General features: G+C 57.4%; 2 protein-coding genes across 2 annotated transcripts in view; one reads left to right on the forward strand and one right to left on the reverse strand.

The window, feature by feature from the left end:
• The first annotated feature begins 6,590 nt into the window (after window positions 1-6,590).
• FTL (ferritin light chain) lies at window positions 6,591-8,306 on the forward strand. The gene is given in 7 exon segments (XM_032806465.2): window positions 6,591-6,652; window positions 6,654-6,705; window positions 7,389-7,401; window positions 7,404-7,469; window positions 7,472-7,530; window positions 7,662-7,787; window positions 8,017-8,306. Coding segments are annotated over 7 exon segments (519 nt in total). The 5' UTR covers window positions 6,591-6,605; the 3' UTR covers window positions 8,173-8,306.
• Window positions 8,307-9,212: 906 nt separating this feature from the next.
• Window positions 9,213-23,482, reverse strand: part of GYS1 (glycogen synthase 1) — a 17,200-nt gene continuing 2,930 nt past the window's right edge. The window contains exons 3-16 of the mRNA XM_032806433.2: window positions 22,950-23,141; window positions 22,455-22,640; window positions 21,996-22,140; window positions 21,479-21,596; window positions 20,472-20,592; window positions 20,082-20,188; window positions 19,452-19,511; window positions 19,117-19,195; window positions 18,729-18,842; window positions 18,521-18,647; window positions 17,935-18,030; window positions 14,791-14,954; window positions 13,709-13,789; window positions 9,213-11,602 (exon numbers count right to left, since the gene is read on the reverse strand). Coding sequence (XP_032662324.1) covers window positions 11,285-11,602; window positions 13,709-13,789; window positions 14,791-14,954; window positions 17,935-18,030; window positions 18,521-18,647; window positions 18,729-18,842; window positions 19,117-19,195; window positions 19,452-19,511; window positions 20,082-20,188; window positions 20,472-20,592; window positions 21,479-21,596; window positions 21,996-22,140; window positions 22,455-22,640; window positions 22,950-23,141 — 1,908 coding nt within the window. The 3' untranslated portion in view covers window positions 9,213-11,284. The remainder of the gene's footprint in view (window positions 11,603-13,708; window positions 13,790-14,790; window positions 14,955-17,934; window positions 18,031-18,520; window positions 18,648-18,728; window positions 18,843-19,116; window positions 19,196-19,451; window positions 19,512-20,081; window positions 20,189-20,471; window positions 20,593-21,478; window positions 21,597-21,995; window positions 22,141-22,454; window positions 22,641-22,949; window positions 23,142-23,482) is intronic.

A 23,482-nucleotide genomic window follows, 5' to 3' on the forward strand; every position in this document is an offset into this window, starting at 1 on the left:
GGATCAGGGGAAATAGATGTGGTAACACCACAACATAATTATCTTCAGTGGCTCAAACAATTACAGAAGGACAAATTAACCTTGCAATACCGGATTAATGAGGCCATTAATAAAATAAATAACAGACTCCATAAGCAGAAAGCTGGGAACTCCCAGCTCTGGGAGCCCGGAGATCTGGTCATGTATCTAAAATTGGGTAAAAGGAAGCACAATTTGGAGTCTAAATGGATAGGTCCATATTCTATTGTGGACCGGCTCAGCCCTTTGGTGTACCGGATAGATAAAGAGGGCAAGTTAAAATGGGCTCATATCTCGCAAATAAAATTGTTTTCTTAAGCTTCAGATACCAACATCACTAACAAACCCAAACCAGCAAATGGCGCTCAAGGCATGGAGCATTTGGATTCCAGTAACTTTGATAATGATTCACAGCACTGGAAACAGAACAACAACCGGACCCACAATGGGGAATTCAATGGTATAACTGGACCAGCTGGGACACACCACAGGAAATACCAGTAACCAACAAATGCGCTGCAGGAAATCTTCGCACTCGTATCGGTCCAAGTCTGGGTAAACATTACTCCTGGTGATTATGGATGCACCTATGCTGTGTCAGCCCCAGGGGACTCTAGGTAGGGCTCCAACCCCTCCTGTAAACCTGGCCACCCTGGGACTCAAACCATACCCCCTTTTAAACCAGAGCCAACAGAAACAAAAACAATAATGATCTGGGTAAATAAAACTATTCCTGTTAAAAATGTAACCTTTCTAATTATAAATGGCCAGATCCAGAAACAGTGGGAACTTCCCCCACTTACTCCGAAGACAACCCTGTATTCGGGTGCAAGTGGCCCCCATGATTTATACCCTATATGTCACCATGAGCTGAAATAAAAACAACTTGGCTAAGGTAAAGCCCAAGTGTGCCCCATACAGTTCCCCCATATTTAATGCATGGTACCGGGCATTATTACGAGAACATATTTCTGAAAAAAAAAACCTAAAAGTGTAGCTGACACCATACTGGGGGAAACAGGAACAGAAACTAGTGCCCTGAACTCCATAGACCTTGAAGCACTAAAAACTAAAGTTAGTGCCATAAAAACCCTGCACTACTCAATAACTGAGGGGCAGGAACACCAAATTGCTCAGTCAGTGCAAACAGATATAGATACTGTAAATCTACAATGGTACACATGGCAGCATATATATCATACTTTCTGGGCAGAATACACTACCATGAGAGAGATCCCAGATAAAACTGCCATGGCTCTGTGGTGCTCAGAACAACAAATCCTTTCCATAATGTTGATGGAGAGGGAAATGGACTGGGTACGGGCCAAGGATATGATGGTCCTAGCCCCTTTATTGACATGCCATCAAAGTAATCTATTTACACCATATATTGCTGGATGGTACAAACCATTACATTCTTACCTTAATGTACAACACCTGAGCGGAAATATTTCAGTCCAAGTGCTAAGAGCCCGAGATGTACAAATTCTTTGGCCATTCTCAGCACTGCCAGTAATCCAAAAACAACATATTTGGGCTCCCCGGCTAGCTGGGACATGCATGAATGCTAAAGGGGATCTGGTAAACCATAAAGGGTGTAAGGAGTGCTCCCCACAACAATGGGTGTGCCACACACTTCCTGTCCTGGAGGAGCCATGCTCCCTCCAAAACAGAGACTTAGTTACAGGTTTCTGGGATAAAATAAATAATTCCACCACCAAAGTATATTTTAATGGAAAGAATTGTGTCTGTGTTGTAGGTCTGAAACCTGTAATATGGCAAAACAAATTTCATTCAGATCCCCCAGTGCAAAAATGTATGTGTAATGTCTCCATACTACTTACCCCTAAACTAGTATTCTATTTCCCAACATACAAAGAAAAAAAAATAGATATGGGGACCTTGGACCTAAAAAAGCTTAACCCTGATTTCTCCCTAGGCATTAATTGACCAGGCCTATACGGATGGATGTACAATAACGAACAAATTAGTAAACTAACAAAATCCACTCGAGAAAAAATCCAAACCAGAAGTTTGGCCATCCTCCATAAGGGAGAAAAAATACTCAGGGTGGCTAAACAGGCGAAACAATTAAGTATCCACCACTGGTACGATGTGTTTACAGGTTGGTCACCCACCTGGTCAGCATCCTAAATATAATTTTCCAGCCCATCGTTGTTCTATTAGTTATCCTGACTGTTATGTTAGTTCTAACGCTCTGCATGTGCTGCTGGATAAAACAGATGTAGTCCCCATTGAAACCATATTCTGAAATCATAACCCAATACATAGCTTTAAAACAAATGTTAAAAGGTGACCACACAAGAATTGTTCTTGAGAGGTCAAAAGGGGGACAATGTAGAGAAATCTCTGTATTAACTATCTTTATAAAGCTTTATAAGGTTGCATTGTGTTATTTTGTATTAAGTATCTTTCTGTATTAAGTATCTTTATAACATTGTATCTTGCATGATGTTATTTTGTATTTCATATGACTTGGCATTGTGCCTCTCTCATACAACTTTGTACTAGAAAATTGGTAGAAAACTTTGTATCAAATGTTCTAGCCCCTGAGGATAGTTAAAGTCAAAGAAACATGTGCCTTTTTTGCTAGAAGTAGAATAAGATCTTCCCCCCACTCTGTAATCAATTGCCCCAGTGACTGAATGAGGTGTGAATGAGTGAGGCTTGGAAGACACCCACCTCCAGCCAGTTACAACAGTTGAAGAGGGAATGGGAGCCAGAGCAAAGGACAATACAACTTGTCAAGTGGGCCCAGTAAAGAAGAGCGGACACATTGACGGCCTCAGGGATTAGAAGCAAGCACCTTCTTTGGCAAACGCCCTCTTTGAGCAGCATTGGGACAACACCCAGAGAAAAGAGCACAAAGACCAACGGACACAGACCCAGATTTTGAATCTGGTCTGGGTTTGCATAAGAGGGAAGCTGCTCTCAATACAAGGTGTCTTGCAGAAGGACCCCGGGTCTCGTCTTGTCCCCGTTGGAGCATCGATCCGGATCGGCAGAAGCCCGGCTCCACCCCTCCCCCATCTAACTCACCTGGCCAGTGCAGTTAAGGGGAGCAACGTGTTGGTAACAACAGCAAGAGGGAGTGTGTGTGTGTGTGTGTGTGTGTGTGTGTCAGTGCATGACTGTGATATCTCATATGCATATCACAGAGTATTAATTAATACCTCTATTACTAATAAACGTGGCGTTTTGCCTTAATCCCCCTGAAAAGATCCCGTGTGGCACTCTGAGTACAACATTCACATGTCGCCCAATGACCATGTAATACAAAAAAGGGTTTGGTCACAGAGACCTGATCCCCCACTTGGACTGTCACCTGCACGTGAAATTACCCCTGAGCCGATGTCCTGCCAGCTTGGACTTACAGAACCCTGCTCGATGAGAGCCAGGCGCGCGCTGGCCTGCTGAGCCCCCAGACCCAGGGTCTGAACCACGTTCCCAGGCCTGCAGACTGAACCGAAAAACACTGTAGCAGGTTACCAGTCTCCAGTTCCATGGGAATTCCAAACCCCAATATAATGTGATTTCTACCCTGTATAAAGCTTATGCAAGGGTTAAACATTCATAATTTGTTCCACCCTCTATAACCCGATAGAGAGAGATGCACAGCTGCTTCCTCACCAGGTATTAATCACTTACTCTGGTCAATAGTAAACAAAAGGTTTTTATTAAGTATTAAAAATAGACTGAAGTGTTCCAAGTTATAACAGCAGAACACAGTAAGTATCACAAGCAAAATAAACAACAAACACGCAAGTCAAGCCTATCCATTAAGAAACTGCAAACAGGTAAAAGTCTCGCGCCTCAGGGTGTTCCAATTAAGCTTCTTGCCCAGCTAGACTCCCTCCTAAGTCTGGGACCCATCTTGCTCCCGGTTACAGCCCTTGTTTAAGTTCAGCCAGCAGGGTTTGGGGTGCAGGGTCTGGAGGATAGTTTGGTGTGGGAGGGGGTCTTCGGCTGGGGCAGGGGATTTGGGTGTGTGCTGGAGGGGTTGGGGTATTGCAGGAGAGGGGTTGATGGAAGAGTGCGGAGTGCGGGCGGGGAGGGGGTGCGGGGGCTGGAAGAGAGTTTTGAGCTGATGGAGATGAGGCTCGGTGGCGAGGAGTTCGGGTGGTGGAAGGCTCGTTTCGGGAGTGCAGGCTCTGGCCGGGAAGTGCTTACCTCAGCCAGCGCCTGGAAGCAGCTGGCACATCCCCCCTCCGGCCCCTTGGTACAGGAATGTGCCGGCCGCTTCCAGGAGCCACCTGAGCCCCACGGCACCCCCCACTGGACTTTTAGAGGCCTGGTCACTGGTGCCGACCAGAGCCGCCAGGGCCCTCTTTTGACGGAAAATCGGATGCTGGGTAACCCCACCTCCGACCCCCATCAGGACTCCTGGGTTCTACCCTGGCTCTGGGACGAAATACAACAAGATCTGTGGGTCAGGAAAAGGGCCCCTGCAGAGCTGGGCGGGGGGACCCCAAGGCTGGGGCCGGAGGAGGCTGAGGGTCAGGAGTGAGGGGCACCAGCAGAACAAGCCCCAGGCCTGTGCAGCCTCCACCAACCCCCTGATGACCCCCTGGCCATGGTGTGCCCCCCTTAGGGCTCCCCAAGCCCTCCTGACTCCCCATCCCCCATTGCCTCCCCTGCCCCATCTGTCCCCCCATGGGCTCTCCCCAGGCGCTCAGGTGGGGAACGGAGTGGATCTCTGGGTCCAGGGCTACTGCTGTTCCCCATCCCTGCAACACAACCGATTCTCACCAGCCCCAGTCAGCTGGGGAGCCAGGCTGGGAGACTGAGATATGGGGGGGGGGCTGCACTAGCTGGGTTGGTGCTGGCGCGGGGCCAGGCTGGATGGTCTCACCTGTCCTGGGCTCGGCATCGTCCTGGGTTCCCTCCAGGGCCCAGCTCCGGGGGGGTAGGGGACACGCTGAGAAGATGGGGGGGCTGCATCCCAGATGCAGAGACTCTGGACCCCACCCCCCCCGAGCCACCTGCATAGTGGTGATATCGGGAAGGAGCCGACTGCGGCTGGGGGCTATTGAGGGGGGTCTGGGGGAAAAGCCAGGTGGAGGGAGCAGGGGCCCTGGGTTCGAAGGCCAGCGGAGGGGGGTGTTCAGGAACGGCAGGACCCCATCCAGCTCCTGGGGAACTTCCTACCCCTGGAGGGAGAAGCGCTCGGTTTGCGGGTAAAGGGGACGCCGCCAGCAACCAGACAGAGAACCCAGGCGTCCGGGCTCCCAGCACCCACCTCACCTCGTTCTAAGCACTAGACCCCACTCCCCTCCCAGCGCGAGAACCCTGGCATCCGGGTTCCCTGACCGCCCCCCTCGCCCAGTTCTAACCACTAGACCCCACGCCCCACCCAGCCAGAGAACCCAGGTGTCCGGGTTCTCTGACCGCCCCCCCTCGCCCAGTTCTAAGCACTAGACCCCACGCCCCTCCCAGCCAGAGAACCCAGGCGTCTGGGCTCCCAGCCCCCACCTTGCTCCAACCCACTTGACCTTCCAATCGCTCCCATTTCCCCATTTCCCGGCACCGCCCATCACGCGCCCCGAACCCGTGAGAGCTGAACTCAGCAGAAACTGCCCGCCTCACGGCCACCTGCTCCCCGCATGTCTCCTCATGGCTCCAGCCTCTCCCAGGCCCCCCCCCCCGGCCCAACAGCCCCAGCCGCCTCTTTACGACGCTCCCATCCCGAACCTGCTGACCCCCAGGCTGTCCCAGCCTAGCTCATAAACCAACCCCCCACCCCCACAGCTCGTGCTGACCCAGTGAACTGACTTGGACCGGATCTGCTGCTGAGCCCCAAAAACAGGACACCAGAGATCCTGACCCCAGGGAATGGGTGGGGGGGGGGAAGCCAGGACTCTGGTTTCTCCATGGCTCTGGGAGGGAGTGGGGACTAGTGGTTAGAGCGGGGGGGCGGGGGCTGGAAGCCAGAACTCCTGGGTTCTCTCCCCTACTCTGTGAAGGGGAGTGGGGGCTGGTGGTTAGAGGCAGGGGGGCTGGAGCCAGGACTCGGCTCTCTCCCTGGGTTTGGGAGGGGAGTGGGGGTTAGTGGTTAGAGCGGGGGGGGCGGCAGGAACCCCTGGTTCTCTGCCTTGGGCTGGGGATATTTGGTGGGTCATACGCGCTCAGCCCGCGGGGGTGGGCGGTGGCTAATGAAGGAACAGCCCAAGGGGCTGGGGGGGGTTTGCTGATTCATGTGACGTCACTCCTGGGGTGGGGCCCCGGGGAAGGTTTGTGCCGAGTCAGGGTCCGGGGGGGCAGCTGGGGGGGCGGGGCGCTCTCTCTCTCTCTTCCAATCAGCTCCCAGAGCCGGGAGCGAACCCAGGCGTCTGGGCTCCAGCCCTCCCCCTGTGTGGGGCGGGCACAGCGGCGGGGGGCAGGCAGGGCTGGAAGAGCCGCCGTGGGGCAGGTATAAAGGGGCCCCGCAGCCCCCACCCCGACCCACAGGCTCTTGCTTCAACAGTGCTTGAACGGAGCCTCTGCACCTCGAGACCAGCCTGCCACCCCCTGAGCCTCTGCGCACCAGCACCCACCAGCTCTGCACCCCAGAAAGCCAACCCAGCACCATGAGCTCCCAGATCCGCCAGAACTACGACCCCGAGTGCGAAGCCGGCCCAACACCTGGTGAACCAGCTCTTGCGAGCCAGCTACAGCTACCAGTCCCTGGTGAGCCCGCTCCAACCCCTGCACCCACTCCCCTCCCGGCGCCAGGGAGAGATCCCGGGAGTCCTGGCTCCCAGCCCCCCCCGGCTCCAACCCCTGCACCCCACTCCCCTCCCGGCGCCAGGGAGAGATCCGGGAGTCCCTGGCTCCAGCCCCCCCGCTCCAACCCTGCACCCCCACTTCCCCTCCCGGCGCCAGGGAGAGATCCCGGGAGTCCTGGGCTCCAGCCCCCCCGGTCCAACCCCTGCACCCACTCTCCTCCAGGCGCCAGGGAGAGAACCCAGGAGTCCTGGCTCCCGCGCCCCACCTTCTCACCCTTCCCACCTGTGTCCCCCAGTGCAGGGTCTTTTTTCCCCCCCTCCAGCACTGACCTCCCACCCCAGGGCCCCCAGCTTCCCACCCCTGGGTGCCAGCTCTGGCTGCCTGGGTCCTCGATTCCCCCCCACCCCAGCCCCACCTCTGTTGTTTACCAGGTGCTCCTAGGGCAGCGGCCAGCGTCCATGGACCCTGCCTCTCCCCAGCCATGTTAATCATTAAACACTGGGGGGGCTGTCCTTGGGGTCAGTTCTGGCTGGGGGGGGGTGCCCCTGGATTGGGGGCTCTCTACGGGGGTGTTCCCTAATCCCCAGATCTGGTGGGGCTGGGGGCCGCCCCACACTCAGGGCTTCACTGATGTCTCCCCCCAGGGCTACTTCTTCGACCGGACGATGTGGCGCTGGCCCATTTCTCCGAGTTCTTCCGGCACCTGTCGGGCGAGAAGCGGGAACAGGCGAGCGGCTGCTGAGCTTCCAGAACCGCGGGGGGTCGCATCTCCTGCAGGCCATCCAGGTAAGCGGGGGGCTGGGGGCATGGGGGGAGGGGTGAAGGTGGGGGGGGCTGGGGTCTATGGGAAAGGGTTGAGCGGAATCCCATCTGCCCCCCTGGCACAGGCATAAGCCCCCTCCCTTCCCCTCCTCCAGAAACCGGAGCAGGACGAGTGGGGGAACGGAGCGGCTGCCATGGACTTCGCCCTGAAGCTGGAGAAAACTGTCAACCAGGCGCTGCTGGACCTGCACAAGGTGGCCACGAGCCACGCGGACCCCCACGTAAGTGACTCACCTCAGGAGAACCCAGGAGTCTGCCCCCGCCGGCTCTAACCACTAGAACCCCCTCCTCTCCCAGAGCTGGGGAGAGAACCCAGGAGTCCTGGCTCCCAGCCCCCTGCTCTAACCACTAGAACCCCCTCCCATCCCCGAGATGGGGAAAGAACCCAGGAGTCCTGTGGGGGGGAGGCCCAAGGGTATTCCTGTTTCTAACTCTCCTCTGCCCCCCCAGATGTGCGATTTCCTGGAGACCCATTACCTGGACGAGGAGGTGAAGCTCCTCAAGAAACTGGGTGACCATGTGACCAACCTGCGGCGTGTGGGGGCGCCCGAGGCAGGGCTGGGCGAGTATCTCTTTGACCGCCTCACCCTGGGCCACAGCAGCTGAGCCCCAAGCTGCTCGTGGGGCCGGCCCCTTAAATCCTGTTGCCCAGCTGGGCCGGAGCCCCCCCTGCCGATCACAGGGTGACCTGTTTCCTCCAACGTCTGTAACTGACATCGAATAAAGGCTTGGCATTGGCACTCCAGCTGTGTGAGGTTTCTGACAGGAACCCAGGCGTCCTGGCTTCCGGCTCCAACCCCTCCCCTTGCAAAGCCCATGACAGAACCCAGGCATCCTGGCTCCCCATCCCCTCCACCATAACTGTAAGCCCTCCCAAGGGGGGATACATCCCCCTCCCATCATCAGTGCCCCCCCCCGGGCTTGGCACTCCCCAGGTGGTTAATGGGGTGTCCGACAGCATTAATGCCTGGGTGGGGCAGCTGCTGTCCCTGCCCCCTTGTACTGGGGTGGAGTCCTGAGGGTCCCTACGCCTGCTCCCCTCCACCCTATGAGCAGCAGCCCAGCAGCAGTGGAAGGGGGGCACTCAGGTGCTTGGCTGGGAGGGACCGAGCACCCTGTTGCACCAGGGGTGCTCCCCACAGTCTGACCCCCAGCCTGAATCCCACCCCAGTGGGGTTGCCTCCCCATATAACCAGCCTCTGTGCCCCAACTCAGATGGGCCAACTCCCAGCACTTGGTGAGGGATCCCCATATAAACATGACCCCATGGCCCACCCCGAGTCAGCCCCATCCCAGCACCAGGCAAGGGGGTCCCTGTATACCCAGTCCCCATGCCCTACCCCAGAGCCAGTTGCATCCTGGTGCTGGGCAAGGGGTCTCCATATATCCAGCCCCTGTGCACCCACCCCAAAGTCAGCTACATCCTGGCACCAGGGAAGGGGGTCCCTGTATACCCAGCCCCCATGCTCCACTCCAGAGCCCACTGCATTCCGGCACTGGGTGAGGGGTCTCTATATACCCACCCCCGCATCCCAGCACTTGGTGAGGGGTCCCCATATACCTAGCCCCCACGCCCCACCCCAGAAGTGGCTGCATGGCCCGAGTAGGCTGAGGGATGCTCCCCACAGGACACACAGTGCTGACACTGAGTTTAGCTCACGTTTATTCTTAGGCCTGGCCTGGCTCGGCTCCCTATGGCCCAGGAGAGACAAAAATGAAACCAAGCGATAACATTTGCAACAGCCATAAATAAAAAACATGAGCCAGGGCTGGGGGGGCTCACCCCACAGAGGCCCCATGGCACCTGTGGGTGCAGCACCCAGCCCAGGCACAGAGCGGGGGGCCTAGGCACAGGATGGCAGCCCAAACAGCTTTGAAACATGATTTTCCTTGGCTTGGGGTTGCTGGGAAACTGGCAGGCAAGGGGAGCCCTGTCTAGACACCTTCTCGTCCCCCAGAGGTGGCTGCATCTCAGCAGCAGGTCCAGCTTTGTGACCCTGCCCCACCGCTCCCCAGCAGATGGGGCCAGCCAGGAGCAGGGTTCTAGATATCATGCATCCAGGTTCTTGACTGGTCTGTTATTGGAGGTCTGGGATGGGGAAGGGATGTGACCAGACTGCACTTACATGCGGAATCCTGGAGCCTTCCTGCAGTCCCGTCGTCGGCCACCTTCTAGAGCAGCCCCCTAAGCCTGAGCGCAGGGTGATCTAGAGCCCAGCGACCAAATCCCAAGCCGAGAACAATCAAAACCCTGCAAGTCATTCCAGTTCAGCCACGCTGGTGTCTAGTGAGTTTAAACAACCTAGAACATGTGCCAGGCAACTTGGGTCTCTAGCATACGTCCTGACACTAGAATGATCTAGAACCCTGCCGCCCTGCAGCATTGTTCCATCCTACACGCAACGCTCTAGAATGATCTACAATGTGATCTTAACCACCTCTTTCCGAGGCAATGCTTGCTTGACCACAGGAGTGCTGCAGATCTAGGTAGAGCTGCATTCCAGAAGTCAGGAACCGACCCATCTCCTTTCATTCACAGTGCCCGCCAGTGCTTCCCCCTTCCAAGAGATGCCATTCGAGATGTCCCCTCCAGAACACCCAACATCCTTCAACATCTCTTGACCGTGCAATGTTCTGGACTGGTCTAGACCATGACAATGTGGACTTCTACATGTGGCCCCAACCCTTTCATTGCACTGAGTTCTAGAGGGATCCAGAACACTTCAGACTTCACCACCCTCAGTAGCAGGGTCATTCTAGACTGCCCCTCCTTCTAAACAGCTCCAGCACCCCGCTATGTCACATCACTCCAGAATAATCCAATCAAAATCTGTAGCAGACCCCATTCTCGACTGCTCCAGAACCCCCAGCATCACCCGATGCTGCATTCCAGAATCATGTATGGGTACCCTACGTCCCCAAGCCCCATTTTAATACATATAATTCTAGAACAATTTAGGTCCCCACACATAACAACCCAGGGCTGCCCTGCACCCTTGAGTGAGAAGCATTATCGAATGATCCAGACCAACCCCACACCTTGGAGCCAGGCCTTGTTCCAGACCAGGCCTCTCTCTTTCTAGACCACCGCTGACCTCGCTCCTAGCCCAAACCATTTGAGACCCCCCCCCATCTCTCCTGAACATTGGCAGCTGCAAACACTAGTACGATCCAGAGTGCTGCAGACAACACAGAGATCGTTCTAGACAGTTTGGAGGGGCAGGCCAGAGCCTATAGTGCATAGGGTCCTGGAGCACCTTAGAGACTGGACTCTAGAACACCCATGCCACTGATCTAGAACACAGAAAAACCCCATCACTTTGGGGGTCCCGAGAGCCAGAAGCAGAGGGCAGGAGGGAGATGTTCATCTCACATGGAGGGGTCACCCCTGCTTTTGAATGACCTAGAACCTAGCATAAGCCATCTAGAACCCAGCAAAAGGGAAGGGTGGGTTCATGAGAGGGAGAGCAAGAAGCAGAGGACAAGGGGTGAGAAGGGGATGTTCATACCCATCTCACCGGGGGGCGGGGGAGGGAGACCCAGTTTTGAATTATCTAGAACCTAGCACCAGCAATCTAGAACCCAGCAAAAGAGAAGGGTGGGTTCTTGAGAGGGAGAGCCAGAAGCAGAAGACGGGGACAGCAGAGGGGTTGCTTATAACCGTTGTGCCTGAGGCGGTGGCGCTCCCTAGTTCTAGACCAGTCTAGAACCCCCTCCCCTAGTTCCTCTCCTCAATGATGGAGCTGCTGGGGCTGCTGGGGTCGCTGGGGCTGGACGGCATAGTGGGCGTGGAGGCATTGGAGGCATTGGAGGAGGTGCTGGCTTCGCTGGAGCCCTTCTTCGGTGGCCTGCGCCACTCGGGCACTGGGCCCGTCATGGCCGGGGGCTTGATGTTGCGCCGATCCTTCTCCGCCTCCTCCTCCTCGTCGTACCGCTCGTCATCCTCCTCTGTCTCGCTGTGGTGGGGGCTGGAGTGGCGGGAGATGGAGGGCGAAGGGGGCACAGAAGCCGGGCGGGGGTAGCGGAATCCTTGAGCCTGTGGGGAGGAAGACACGTGCCTGGTAGAGCCAGCACCCAGACATGGCCGCACAGGTGGGCGGAGACCCCTCGCCCGGCGCTGAGACGGAGCTCCCCGAGGGGTTTGGGGGAGGTGATGTAGCACTGCATATGCTTTACAAATGTGTGTGAATATGATGTAACTGGAATATTCTTCATGCAAAAGGTCTCTTGGAAGGCACCATTACAAAGGTTGTCCAGTATCAGGGGGGAAGCCGTGTGAGTCTGGATCTGTAAAAAGCGACCAGGAGTCCTGTGGCACCTTATCGACCAAGGGGAGGCACCCTATGGCGCGCGAGCTGATTTTTCAGTGGCACTCGCACTGCACCGCTCCGGGGGGGCTCTGCATTTTAATTTAATTTTAAATGAAACTTACTAAACATTTTAAAAACCTGATTTACTTTCCATAAAATAATAATTTAGTTCTATATTATAGACTTCTAGAAAGAGAACTTCTAAAAACGTTAACATGTATGACTGGCATGCGAAACCTTAAATCACAGCGAATAAATGAAGATTCGGCACAGCACTTCTGAAAGGTTGCCGACCCGTTATAGACTAACAGACGTATTGGCGCATAAGCTTTCGTGGGTGAATCCCCACTTTGTCAGACGCACGTATTCACCCATGAAAGCTCATGCTCCAATACATCTGTTAGTCTATAAGGCAGGGGTCCCCAACACGGTGCCCGCATTTAAATGTGCCCGCAACCTGGCCAGTGGTCGAGCATCCGCCGAAATGCCGCCAAATTTCTGCAGCATTTCTGCGGCGATGCCTCTCGATGACACCGCTTGCCGCCGACAAGCAACGTCATCGAGAGGAATCGCCGCCGAAATGCTGCAGAAATTCAGCGGCATTTCGGCAGATGCTCAACCGCCGCCCCGGTCCTTCGTCTGGCGCGCACCAGACGAAAAGGTTGGGGGACCACTGCTGTGAGGTGCCACAGGCCTCTTGGCTGCTTATTACAAAGGTTATGACCTACTGCGTGTGTTCATCCTATTTGTTTGCATGTGTTGTTTCTACGTCTGGAACTGGGAGAAGATGATAGAAACTTGTATCACGGCTGTCAACATATTAAGAGGAAGCCATTAAGGGGGCTTCAGATTCAATGACCTGTGAATGGCTGTTTACCTGCAAGGCGGCCCTGGAAATCCCCTAGTTACCTCCTGAGCTGGAACAAGGGCTGTACTGGGGCAAGGATGGGCCCAGACTAGGAGGGAGTCTAGGCTGGGCAAGAAGCTGATTGGAACATCCCTGAGCGCGAGATTTACCTGTTTGCAGTTTCTTAATGGATTAGGCTTAGACTTGCGTGTTTTGTTTTATTTTGCTTGGTGACTTACTGTGTTCTGGCTGTTATTACTTGGAACCACTTCAGTCCTAATTTTTATACTTAATAAAATCACTTTTGTTTTCTAATTGACCCAGAGTAAGTGATTAATATCTGGTGGAGGAAGCAGCTGTGCATCTCTATCTATCGGTGTTATAGAGGGTGGACAATTTATGAGTTTACCCTGCATAAGCTTTATACAGGGTAAAACAGATTTATTTGGGGTTTGGATCCCATTGGGAGCTGGGTGTCTGGATGCTGGAGACTGGTAATCTACTAAGCTGTTTTCGGTTCAGTCTGCAGCTCTGGGAACATGGTTCAGACCCTGGGTCTGGGCTGCAGCAGGCCGGCGCGTCTGGCTCAACAAGGCAGGATTCTGAAGTCCCAAGCTGGCAGGAAAAACAGGCTCAGAGGTCGTTTCAGCACGTCAGGTGGCAGTCCCGAGGGGGTCTCTGTGATCACAGGGGGCACGCAGGGACCCCTCAGGGCGGGGGGCGCACACAGGGGCTGGATACACAGGAACCCCAGGGGAGAGGACGCAGAGACCCCTTGGGGCGAGGGAAGGAGAAACAGGAGCTGGGTACACGTGGATCCCTCGGGGGGTGAGAGGGCCAAATGCAGGGGCTAGGGACACAGGGACCCCTCACCCAGCACAGAAACACAATACCCTCTGGGGTGGGGGGGGCTGGGTATATAGGGCTCCTCGGGAGAGACTGCAGGGGCTGGGTATACGGGGCCTCTCGGGGGTCTCGCACTCACCGCTGTCTCCTCCGGGGGCTCGTAGGTGAAGTTGTCAGGGAAGGCCTTGGCGAGCGCCATGTGTCGGGCAGACATGTAATACTGAGGTGGGGGAGAAGACAAGAGGGGTTATCGGGGGCTAGGCCAGGACCTCCCCCTACCCCACTCCCTTCCGCCATCCCCACAGCTCCCCTGTTCCCACCCCCTCCGCCACCCTCCGTGTCAGCCTCCAACAGCAGCAGGTTCTCCCCAAGGGGTCAGTTCCCATGGAGGCTGGAGGGGTGGGGGGGGAAGCTCCACCTGTGATGAAGTGGGACTGTTCTTAATGTTTCCTCTGGATACTGTAGGGATGCCTCAGTTTCCCCTATGCATTTCTTAAGTCTCTAGGTGGTGGGATAAGGGGGCGTGATTGTTACAGAGCAAAGGGCCAGTCCACATAAATGGCCGACACTCTGTGTCCTGGCAACTAATGGCCAAGGTCCTTCCCCCAGAAAGGGGATGCTAAAGGTGTTGGAAACAAAGGAATCCTGGCCCGGCAAAGGGACAAAGCAGAGGAGGAGGGGCTGGAGGGGGTTTCAGTCTGGAGCTGGCTGGGGACAAGGAGTGAAGTGCAGATGTGGGGGTCTGGCTCACTGCCCCCCAGAATGGACCCGGCTGAGGGGTCCTGTTCTCTGTACCTACAAGCTCTGTTTTAGACTCTGTTCCTGTCATTGGATAAACCTCTGTGTTACTGGCTGGCTGAGAGTCACGTCTGACTGCAGAGTGGGGGTGCAGGACCCTCTGGCTGCCCCAGGACCCTGCCTGAGCGGACTCGCTGTGGGAAGCGCACGGAGGGCCGGGGATGCTGAATGCTCCAAGGTCAGACCCAGGAAGGTGGAAGCCATGTGAGCTTCTTGCCCTGGAGACAGTCTGCTCCCAGAGAGGAGACTTCACCAGAGTCCTGCCTGGCTTCGTAGGGAGCAGTTCCAGAGTGTCGCCCAGGGACTCTGTGACACCACCGCCCCAGAAGCCATTCTTCCCCCCCGCTGCCCAGCCAGGAATTCCCCCACATGGCCTGGCCCGGCCCAGGGATTTCCCACTCACTCAGCCCCTCTCCTACTCACCCGGCCCAGGTACTTCCAGTCCAGCAGGTCGGAGAGGCGCTCGGTCCGGTTGCGCTGGATGATACGCTGGCGCCGGCTCTGCTGACAGAAGCTGTACAGGAAGGACGTCAGCTGGGTGCACGAATCATCCAGCGCCCGGAACCGTCGGTCTAGGATGTAGATCCCTAGGGGAGGGACAGGGGAAGGAGTGAGAACCCAGGAGTCCTGGATCCCAGCCCCCTGTCCCCTCCCAGAGCTGGAGCAGAACCCGGCCTCTAATGTTAAATCTTGACCCATTTCTGAGCTAAGTCAGCTGGGAGAGAGAATTTAAAGAGAAAAATGTGAACGATCATTGGGAACAGTCCCAAGGATATTCTATTAGAGGCCTGAAAAGCCACAATCATGAAGGTAGGTTAAAAAACCAACCAGGCTTATGAGGGAATTGACAGGAACTATACAACAAGTGGAATCAAGGAGAAGGTGATAATAAAGCATTTCAATCAAAAAACAGGGAATTGCAGAAAATTGATAAGGGAAGGTGAAGGACATAAGGCAAAATCTATGACCAGCAGAGTTAAGGACAATAAGTAGGATTGGTTTGTTTTTTAGTGTATTAGGAACAAAATAAATCCTATATCTTGACTTTAGCAAAGTTTTTGATAGGGTCTCCCACAGTATTTTTGCCAGCAAGTTAAAGAAGTATGGGCTGGATGAATGGACTACAAGATGGATAGAAAGCTGGCTAGATCGTTGGGTTCAACGGGTAGTGATCAACGGCTCGATGTCTAGTTGGCAGCTGGTATCCCAGGGGTCAGTCCTGGGGCCGATTTTGCTCAACATTTTCATTAATGATCTGGAGGATGGTGTGGGCTGCACCCTCGGCAAGTTTGCCGATGACACGAAACTGGGCGGAGTGGTAGATAGGCTGGAGAGTAGGAATAGGATACAGAGGGACCTAGAGAAATTAAGGGTTGGGCCAAAAGAAACCTGATGAGGTTCAACAAGGACAAGTGCAGAGTCCTGCCCTTAAGACGGAAGCATCCCAGGCACTGCTACAGAGTAGGGACCGAATGGCTGGGCAACAGTGCTGCAGAAAAGGACCTGGGGGTTACCGTGGACGAGAAGCTGGATATGACTCAGCAGTGAGCCCTTGTTGCCAAGAAGGCTAACGGCATTTTGGGCTGTATTAGTAGGAGCATTGCCAGCCGATCGATGGACCTGATTATTCCCCTCTATTCGGCATTGGTGAGGCCACACCTGGAGTATTGCGTCCAGTTTTGGGCCCACACTACAAGAAGGATGTGGACAAATTGGAGAGAGTCCAGCGGAGGGCAATGAAAATGATCAGGGGGCTGGAGCACATGACTGAGGAGAGGCTGAGGGAACTAGGCTTGTTTAGTCTGCAGAAGAGAAGAATGAGGGGGGATTTGATAGCTGCTTTCAGCTACCTGAAGGGGGGTCCAGAGAGGATGGAGCTCGGCTCTTCTCAGTGGGGGCAGATGACAGAACAAGGAGCAATGGTCTCAAGTTGCAGCGGGGGAGGTTTAGGTTGGATATCAGGAAACACTATTTCACTAGGAGGGTGGTGAAGCACTGGAATGGGTTCCCTAAGGAGGTGGTGGAATTTCCATCCTTAGAGGTTTTTAAGGCCTGGCTTGACAACGCCCTGGCTGGGATGGTTTAGTTGGGGTTGGTCCTGCTTTGAGCAGGGGATTGGACTAGATACCTCCTGAGGTCCCTTCCAACCCTGATATTCTATGAATGGAGTTGGTCCTTACTAGACGGACAGGATAGAATTGTGAACAACAACGCAGAAAAGCAGAAGTGTTCAGTAAATATTGGCGTTCTGTATTTGGGGAAAAGCCAGATCACGTAGTCAGATCATATGATGATGAAACACTGTCCATTCCAGCAGGATCTCTGGAGGAGGTTAAACAGCAGCAGCTCAAGCTAGACATTTTAAAATCAGCATGTCCCAAAAACTTGCAACCAAGAGTTTTAAAAGAGCTGGCCAAGGAGCTCGCTGGACCATTGATCTTCGATAAATCTTGAAACCCTGGGAAACTTCCAAAAGATTGGAAGAAAGCTAATCTGTGACGTGGGTAATTATAGGCCTGTCAATCGGACATCGATCCCAGGCAAGATGATCAAGTGGCTAATGTGGGACTAAAGAATTGAAGGGGAACAACGTAATTAAATCAAATCAATATGGGTCTATGGAAAATAGATCCCATCCAACTACCGTCACATCTTTTCTGGTGAAATTAGAAATCTGAATGACACAGGTAATAGGGCTGATGTGACTTGTTCAGACTTGTGTGGTGCTACACAACATTAAGATCAAGACACGAGAAGATAACACAGTAACATGGCCCATGTTAAATGGATTAAAAACTGGCTAGCTGATAGATCTCACAGGGGGATGGTAAGTGGGGGCCCCGCCATCGAGTGGGCGGGTTTCTAGTGGGGTCTCACAAGGCCCCTCGCCACTGAACGTTTTTATCAGTGACCTGAAGGAAAACATGAAATCCTCACTGATAAAGTTTGCAGATGACCCACACGCTGGGGGGGGGGGGGGGGGGGGGGGGGGTTGGGCATGGGAGCCAATGCAGAGGATGGGTTAGCGATACAAGGCGACCAGCTCGCTGCGTAAGCCGGGCCCAAGCAAATGCTGCGTGTTAATACAGCTCTGTCTCGGACCAGAAACGCGGGCAGCACTTACAGGCTGGGGGGGCCTCTCTCCTGGGGGGCAGCGTGGCGGGCAATCAGTGGCACCCCCCTGGGCTGTGTGAACGGGGAGCTGGCCCTAGGGCAGCTGGGATCCTGCACCCAGCTCTGGTGTCCACATCTCAAGGACAGTGGTGGTAAATTGCAGAGGGGCCGGAGAAGAACGTGAGGGCCGGAAAACCTGCCCGCGAGTGAGAGACCCCCAGGAGCTCCGGGCGTTTTGCTGAGCAGAGAGAAGGGCTGGGGGGCGAGGGACGTGCGTGGGGATTGGATCCCGGGCGCATCAGTCGAGCAGAGGTAGGGCTCACGCCCTCTCGGGGCCGGACGTGGATGCTGGACACATTCAGACGGGAAATGAGGCGTCCGTTTTGCCCAGGCAGGGGAACTGGCCAGGAAACAATTCCCCCAGGTGGTGGGGTAGCGGGGCCCGGAACTCACCGTAGGCCGACGGGTCGGCTATATGCTCTTCCATGAAGCAACCGAATCCGGAGAGGTTGGTGGAGATGCTGGGAATCCCCATGACGGTGCATTCAGCTGGCGGGGGAAGAGGGAGGTTAGACCGGGGGTCATGGGGGACGGGAGCGGGGGCATATACCCCCTTCCCCCGCCCTTGTAACCCCCTTCTGACCAACCCACGTCCGGAACCACAGAGCGTGATGGCCCAGGGACACCCATCAGCTGGGGTGCAGGGGCTGGGTATACGGGGCCCCCCTCGCCCGGTGCTGGGACACGGCCCCTCGGGGATGGGGGCTGGTTATACAGGAACCCCTCATCCAGAGCTGGGGATAGAACCCAGGAGCCCTGGCTCCCCCCCACCCCCGTCTAACCACTAGACCCCACTCCCCTCCCAGAGCTGGGGAATAGAACCCAGGAGTCCTGGCTCCCCGCCCCCCTCGTCTAACCACTAGACCCCACTCCCCTCCCAGAGCCAGGGACAGAACCCAGGAGCTCTGGCTGCCAGCCCTCCCCACTCTCCGCCCTTCTGCGGGGGGAAACCCAAGCGCTGAGTGCCCCAATTCCTTGCCTGGCGTGTAGCCCCATGGCTCGTAGTAGGAGGGGAAGACCCCTAGGTGGCAGCCTCGGACGAACTCTTCATAGTCCACGGGCAGCAGGGGGCTGGTGGAGGACAGGAACTCGGGGTGGAAGATGACCTGGGGGCAGAGGGGGGGTGTTATCCCCAGCAAGGCAGCACCCCCCTTGTCCCTCCCCCGCGGGGCCGCTCCCCGGCTCACCTTGACACGGTCGGCGCTGCTGTTAAACAGCCCAAGACGCCGGATAGTGTTGAGGACGGGGTCCGTAGAGTCATCCAGCATGTTGTGGGTGCAGACGGGGGGGAAGGAGTGACGCTAGGACGGATGGACAGACACCTGTCAGCCTGGAGAGGCTTGGCCGTCGCAGGACTGGACCCAGGCGTCCGGGCTGCCAGCCCCCACAGCTCCATCCCATGAGACCCCACTCCCCTCCCAGAGCCAGGATTGGAGGCAGGAGTTCTGGCTCCCAGCCCCTCCCTTCCCCGAGCTGGGGATAGAACCCAGGAGTCCTGGCTCCCAAAACCTATCCCGCTCTAACCACTAGACCTCACTCTCCCCGCCCCGGGAGAGAACCCAGGCGTCCGGGTACCTGGGTGGCGAATATGGCTCTCTTCATCATGGTGAAATCCTCCTTGTCCAGCATCTTGTTCATGTCAGGGAGGTTCCCGCTAGGGGGACAGGGGGCATGTTAGTGTGGTGGGGGGCAGAGCCCAGGACTGGACACCCCCCAACTCCCATTCCCTGCACCCCCCAGCTCCCTGCCCCATAGCCCAGAGCCCCCTGTCCCATATATCCTACCTGCCTCCTCCTCACCCCAGCTCCCCCCCCGGATACAGGGAAGCGGAAAGGCCAGCACAGCCCCCTCTGCACCTCACTGCTGCCCTCTGGGCCGCTGAGCTTGAGGGAGCCGGAGGCAGGACTTACACCAGCAGCGACTCATACAACTTCTTCCCAAACTTTTCCTTCACGGCATTGGCTGTGTCCCTGTGGGGGGAGAGAGAGAGATCCTGGGAGCCCGGACGCCTGGGTTCTCTCCCCAGCTCAGGGGGAAGGGAGTGGGGTCTGGTGGCTAGAGCAGGGGGGCTGGAAGCCAGGACTCCTGGGTTCTCTCCCCAGCTCAGGGGGAAGGGAGTGGGGTCTGGTGGCTAGAGCAGGGGGGCTGGAAGCCAGGACTCCTGGGTTCTCTCCCTGGCTCTGGGAGCAGAGTGGGGGCTGGTGATTAGAGCGGGGGAAAGCCCGGATGCCTGGATTCACTCCCCAGCTCAGGGGGGAATGGGGTCTGGTGGTTGGAGCAGGGGGGAGCCGGGACTCCTGGGTTCTCTCCCTGGCTCTGGAAGGGGTGTGGGTTCTGGTGACTAGGGCAGGAGGGGCTGGGAGCCCGGACACCGGGGTTTTCTCCCCAGCTGTGGGAGGGGAGTGGGGTCTGGTGGTTAGAGCAGGGGGGAGCCAGGACTCCGGGTTCTGTCCCCGGCTCTGGGAGGGCAGTGAGGGCTGGTGGCTAGGGCAGGGGGGGAGCCAGGACTCCTGGGCCCCAGGGGGGTGAGGGGGGCTCACCAGAGCTGCTTGCGCACAGCCTGCCCCTTGAGGCTCTCCACGTTGAAGTTGTTGGTCCGAGCCGGCATGATGAAGAAGGTCACCACGGTCACCTGGCTGCCGTTTACCTGGGGGAGGGGGGGCAGAGGGGGTGAGTAGGGGGATGGGCCCCCGGGGCCATTCCCCAGCAGGGATGGGGGCTCCAGGAACAGCTCAGCCCCGTCCCAGAGACACCCCCTCACTTCCCCCTGCCCAGCTAGGAAACCCGCCACAGGCCCCATCTACCCTGTGCCACCAGGGGTTTGTCTGACCCCTTCTGAGCAGGCCCCACCCGAGATGGCAGGCGGTGGGGGGCCTCTCACTCGAACCCCCAGCGTCTCCTCCCCGCAGCGGGCAGGGAACCCCCATTACCCGGAGCAGGTAGTTGAGCCGGGCCAGCGCCTCCAGGAAGATGTCGGCCCCCTTGTTGGAGAACTCGTAGCGCCCGGCGATGAAGAAGAACAGGGTCTTGTCCAGGTTAAAGTCTAGGTGCCTGGGGCAGAGAAACCCCTGAACGTCCAGCTCCCACACCCCACCCCAGAACCAGCCGCATCCCAGCGCCGGGTGAGGGGTCCCCATATACACAGCCCCCGTGCCCCCACCCCAGAGCCAGGCAAGGGGTCCCCATATACCCAATCCCCGCGTCCCACCCCAGAGCCAAGTGCATCTCAGCGCCGGGTGAGGGGTCCCCGTATGCCCAGACCTTGCGCCTGACCCCAGAAGGGCTGCATCCCAGCCTCCGGTGAGGGGTCCCCATACACCCAGCCCCCGCGCCCCAATCCCAGATTCAGCCACATCCCAGAGCCAGGCGAGGGGTCCCCCATATTCTCAGCCCCTGTGCCCCAGCCCAGAGCCAGCCAGATCCCAGCGCCAGGCGAGGGGTCCCCATATATCCAGCTCCCGCGCTCCACCCCAGAGCTAGACGCATCCCAGTGCCGGGCGAGGGGTCCGCGTATACCCAGCCCCTGCACCTCACCCCAGATCCAGCAAGATCCCCACCCAGGAGGAGTCCAATTGCCATACTGCACTTCGCACTGGGGTGAAGGGGGGCGGGATCTGATCTCACATGCCCCCTTAATCCTCTGCAGCACCTCAAGGGGGTAGGAAATAGACAGCAGGTGCAGTATTACCAGCAGCCAGAAGGGGGCGCTGAGGGGAATTCCAGGAGGGAAGGAGCAGGGTCCCGTGAGTTGGGGGGGGAGGGGGGGCTGGGAGCCAGGATGCCTGGGTTCCATCCCCAGCTCTGGGAGCGGGGCTGGGACCCAGGATGCCTGGGTTTTACCACAGGGGCGACGGATACTGTTCCAAGGTTGCGCCTGTGGGACTGAGCAGGCTGGGGCGCCCCAGAAGCCCGGGAAGTTGGGGTGTCAGGGACTCACCCATAGAAATGCCCCCGGACGAACTCCTGGATGTGGGCCTTGCTCTGGGCGTGGAGGTTCTGGAACTCATGCATGGCAGAGAATTTCTTGACATTCAGGCCGTTGGGGGTCACCAGATCTGGAGGGAGGGGCAGGAAAAGGGGGGCACCGGCGAGCAGACCCGGGGCAGCCATTAGTGGGAAATAACCAGGCCTGGGATTGCTTGTTCTTCCCCACGCTGTTGTGTGTGGCTGCTCAACAGCTCCCGTGCTCCACCCCAGAGGGGGCGAATCCCAGTGCTGGACGAGGGGTCCCTGCATACCCAGCCCCACAGAGGGCCCTGCACTCCACCCCAGAGGGGGAGAATCCCAGTGCTGGACGAGGGGTCCCTGTATACCCAGCCCCACAGAGGGCCCCGCGCTCCACCCCAGAGGGGGCGAATCCCAGTGCTGGACGAGGGGTCCCTGCATACCCAGCCCTCGCGCCCTGCCCCAGGGGGCTCCGCGCCCCCGGGGGCTCCGCGCCCCCAACCCCTCACCGGGTTTTCTCTTGAGCAGGTGTTCAGCTTCCACAGCCGTGATCTGGGACACGGTGGTGAAGACGTGGGTGCAGTGCACGGCGGCCCGCTCCATGCAGTACCGGTGGTAAATCTGCCGGTCCCCGGCCTCCTTGTCCACGTTAAACTGGGGCCCGGGAGGAGGGGGGCAGTGAGACAGGACAAAGTGGTAACGCCCCAGAGTAGGGGAGAGCATGGGGAAAGGGGGCAAAGGGAAGCCAGGACTCCTGCGTTCTTTCCCCGGCTCTGGGAGGGGAGTGGCATGTAATGGTTGGAGGTGGGGGGAGCTGGGAGTCAGGACTCCTGGGTTCTCTCCATGGCTCTGGAAGGGCAGTGAGGTGCAGTGGTTAGGGCAGGGGGGGCTGGGAGCCAGGACTCCTGGGTTCTCTCTCTGGCTGTGGGAGGGGATCATGACCCCCGGGGCACCCCCCCATGACTCACAGCATTCAGGTTGTTGTAGAAGTCGACGCTGCCCGCGCACAGGTAGCGCCCCAGCAGCGTGGCGTGGGTAGTGAAGATGGTGGCCACCGGCAGCTTGCGGATCCGGCACAGGATGAGCCCGACGCCCGCCAGCCACTCGTGGAAATGGCCAATGACAAACGGCTTCTCCTCGCACTGAGCCACAAACTGGGGAGAGAGAGAGACAGAGCCCAGTCAGGACGTCTGGGTTCTCTCCCCATGCTGGGAGGGGAGGTGGGGGGTGGGTCTGGTGGGTCAGAGGGGATTGGAAGCCAGGACGCCTGGGTTCTCTCCCTTGCTCTGGAAGGGGAGTGGGGTCTGGTGGGTGAGAGGGGGGTTGGGAGCCAGGACACCTGGGTTCTATTTGCGACGCCCCAGGAAATGGGGTGCTCAGGGGCCAGCGGCAGGCTGGCGTAGGGGGCTCTGTGGGCAGAGCTGGGGGCTCTCGGGCAGCATGTCCCCCCCCACCCCCCGCACCTCGCCGAGGAACCAGGCGGTGAGGAAGCCGAAGAGGACGGCATCGTTGGCCTCCCGGTCGTACCAGGGCACCCCGATGGTGCAGCTGTCCCACAGCTCCGTCTTCCAGCGGTCCAAGCTCCAGGCCGTGGCCCCCACATCCAGCAGCACCACATAGGGCCCCCCCTCGATGAGCCAGCGCCCAAAGTACACCTGGGGGAGCAGGGGTGAGAGGAACCCCGGGGCTTCCACACCACACCCAGAGGACCCCCAAACCACACCCAGGGGCCCCCCACCTGGGCCCCTGACACCAAGCACCCAGCAGAACCCCAGCCCCCAAACCAACTGCCCCAGGGCCTCTCCCCAAGACAGGCGCATGGACCAACCTCCCCTTCCCCCCCCAAGCCGCCATACCCAGCAGGGATCACCCCCACAACTGTCTCCTCAGGGGTAGGGGAGACTCCAACAAGAATGGGGTTGGGGCCACATGGCAGTAGCCACTTCCTGAACCCGCCCCCCATGTTGCCCTCCCCCCACTCACTCAGGATCCCAGC

Source organism: Chelonoidis abingdonii, chromosome 11, assembly GCF_003597395.2.
Source record: "Chelonoidis abingdonii isolate Lonesome George chromosome 11, CheloAbing_2.0, whole genome shotgun sequence".
Classification (NCBI taxonomy): Eukaryota; Metazoa; Chordata; order Testudines; family Testudinidae; genus Chelonoidis; species Chelonoidis abingdonii.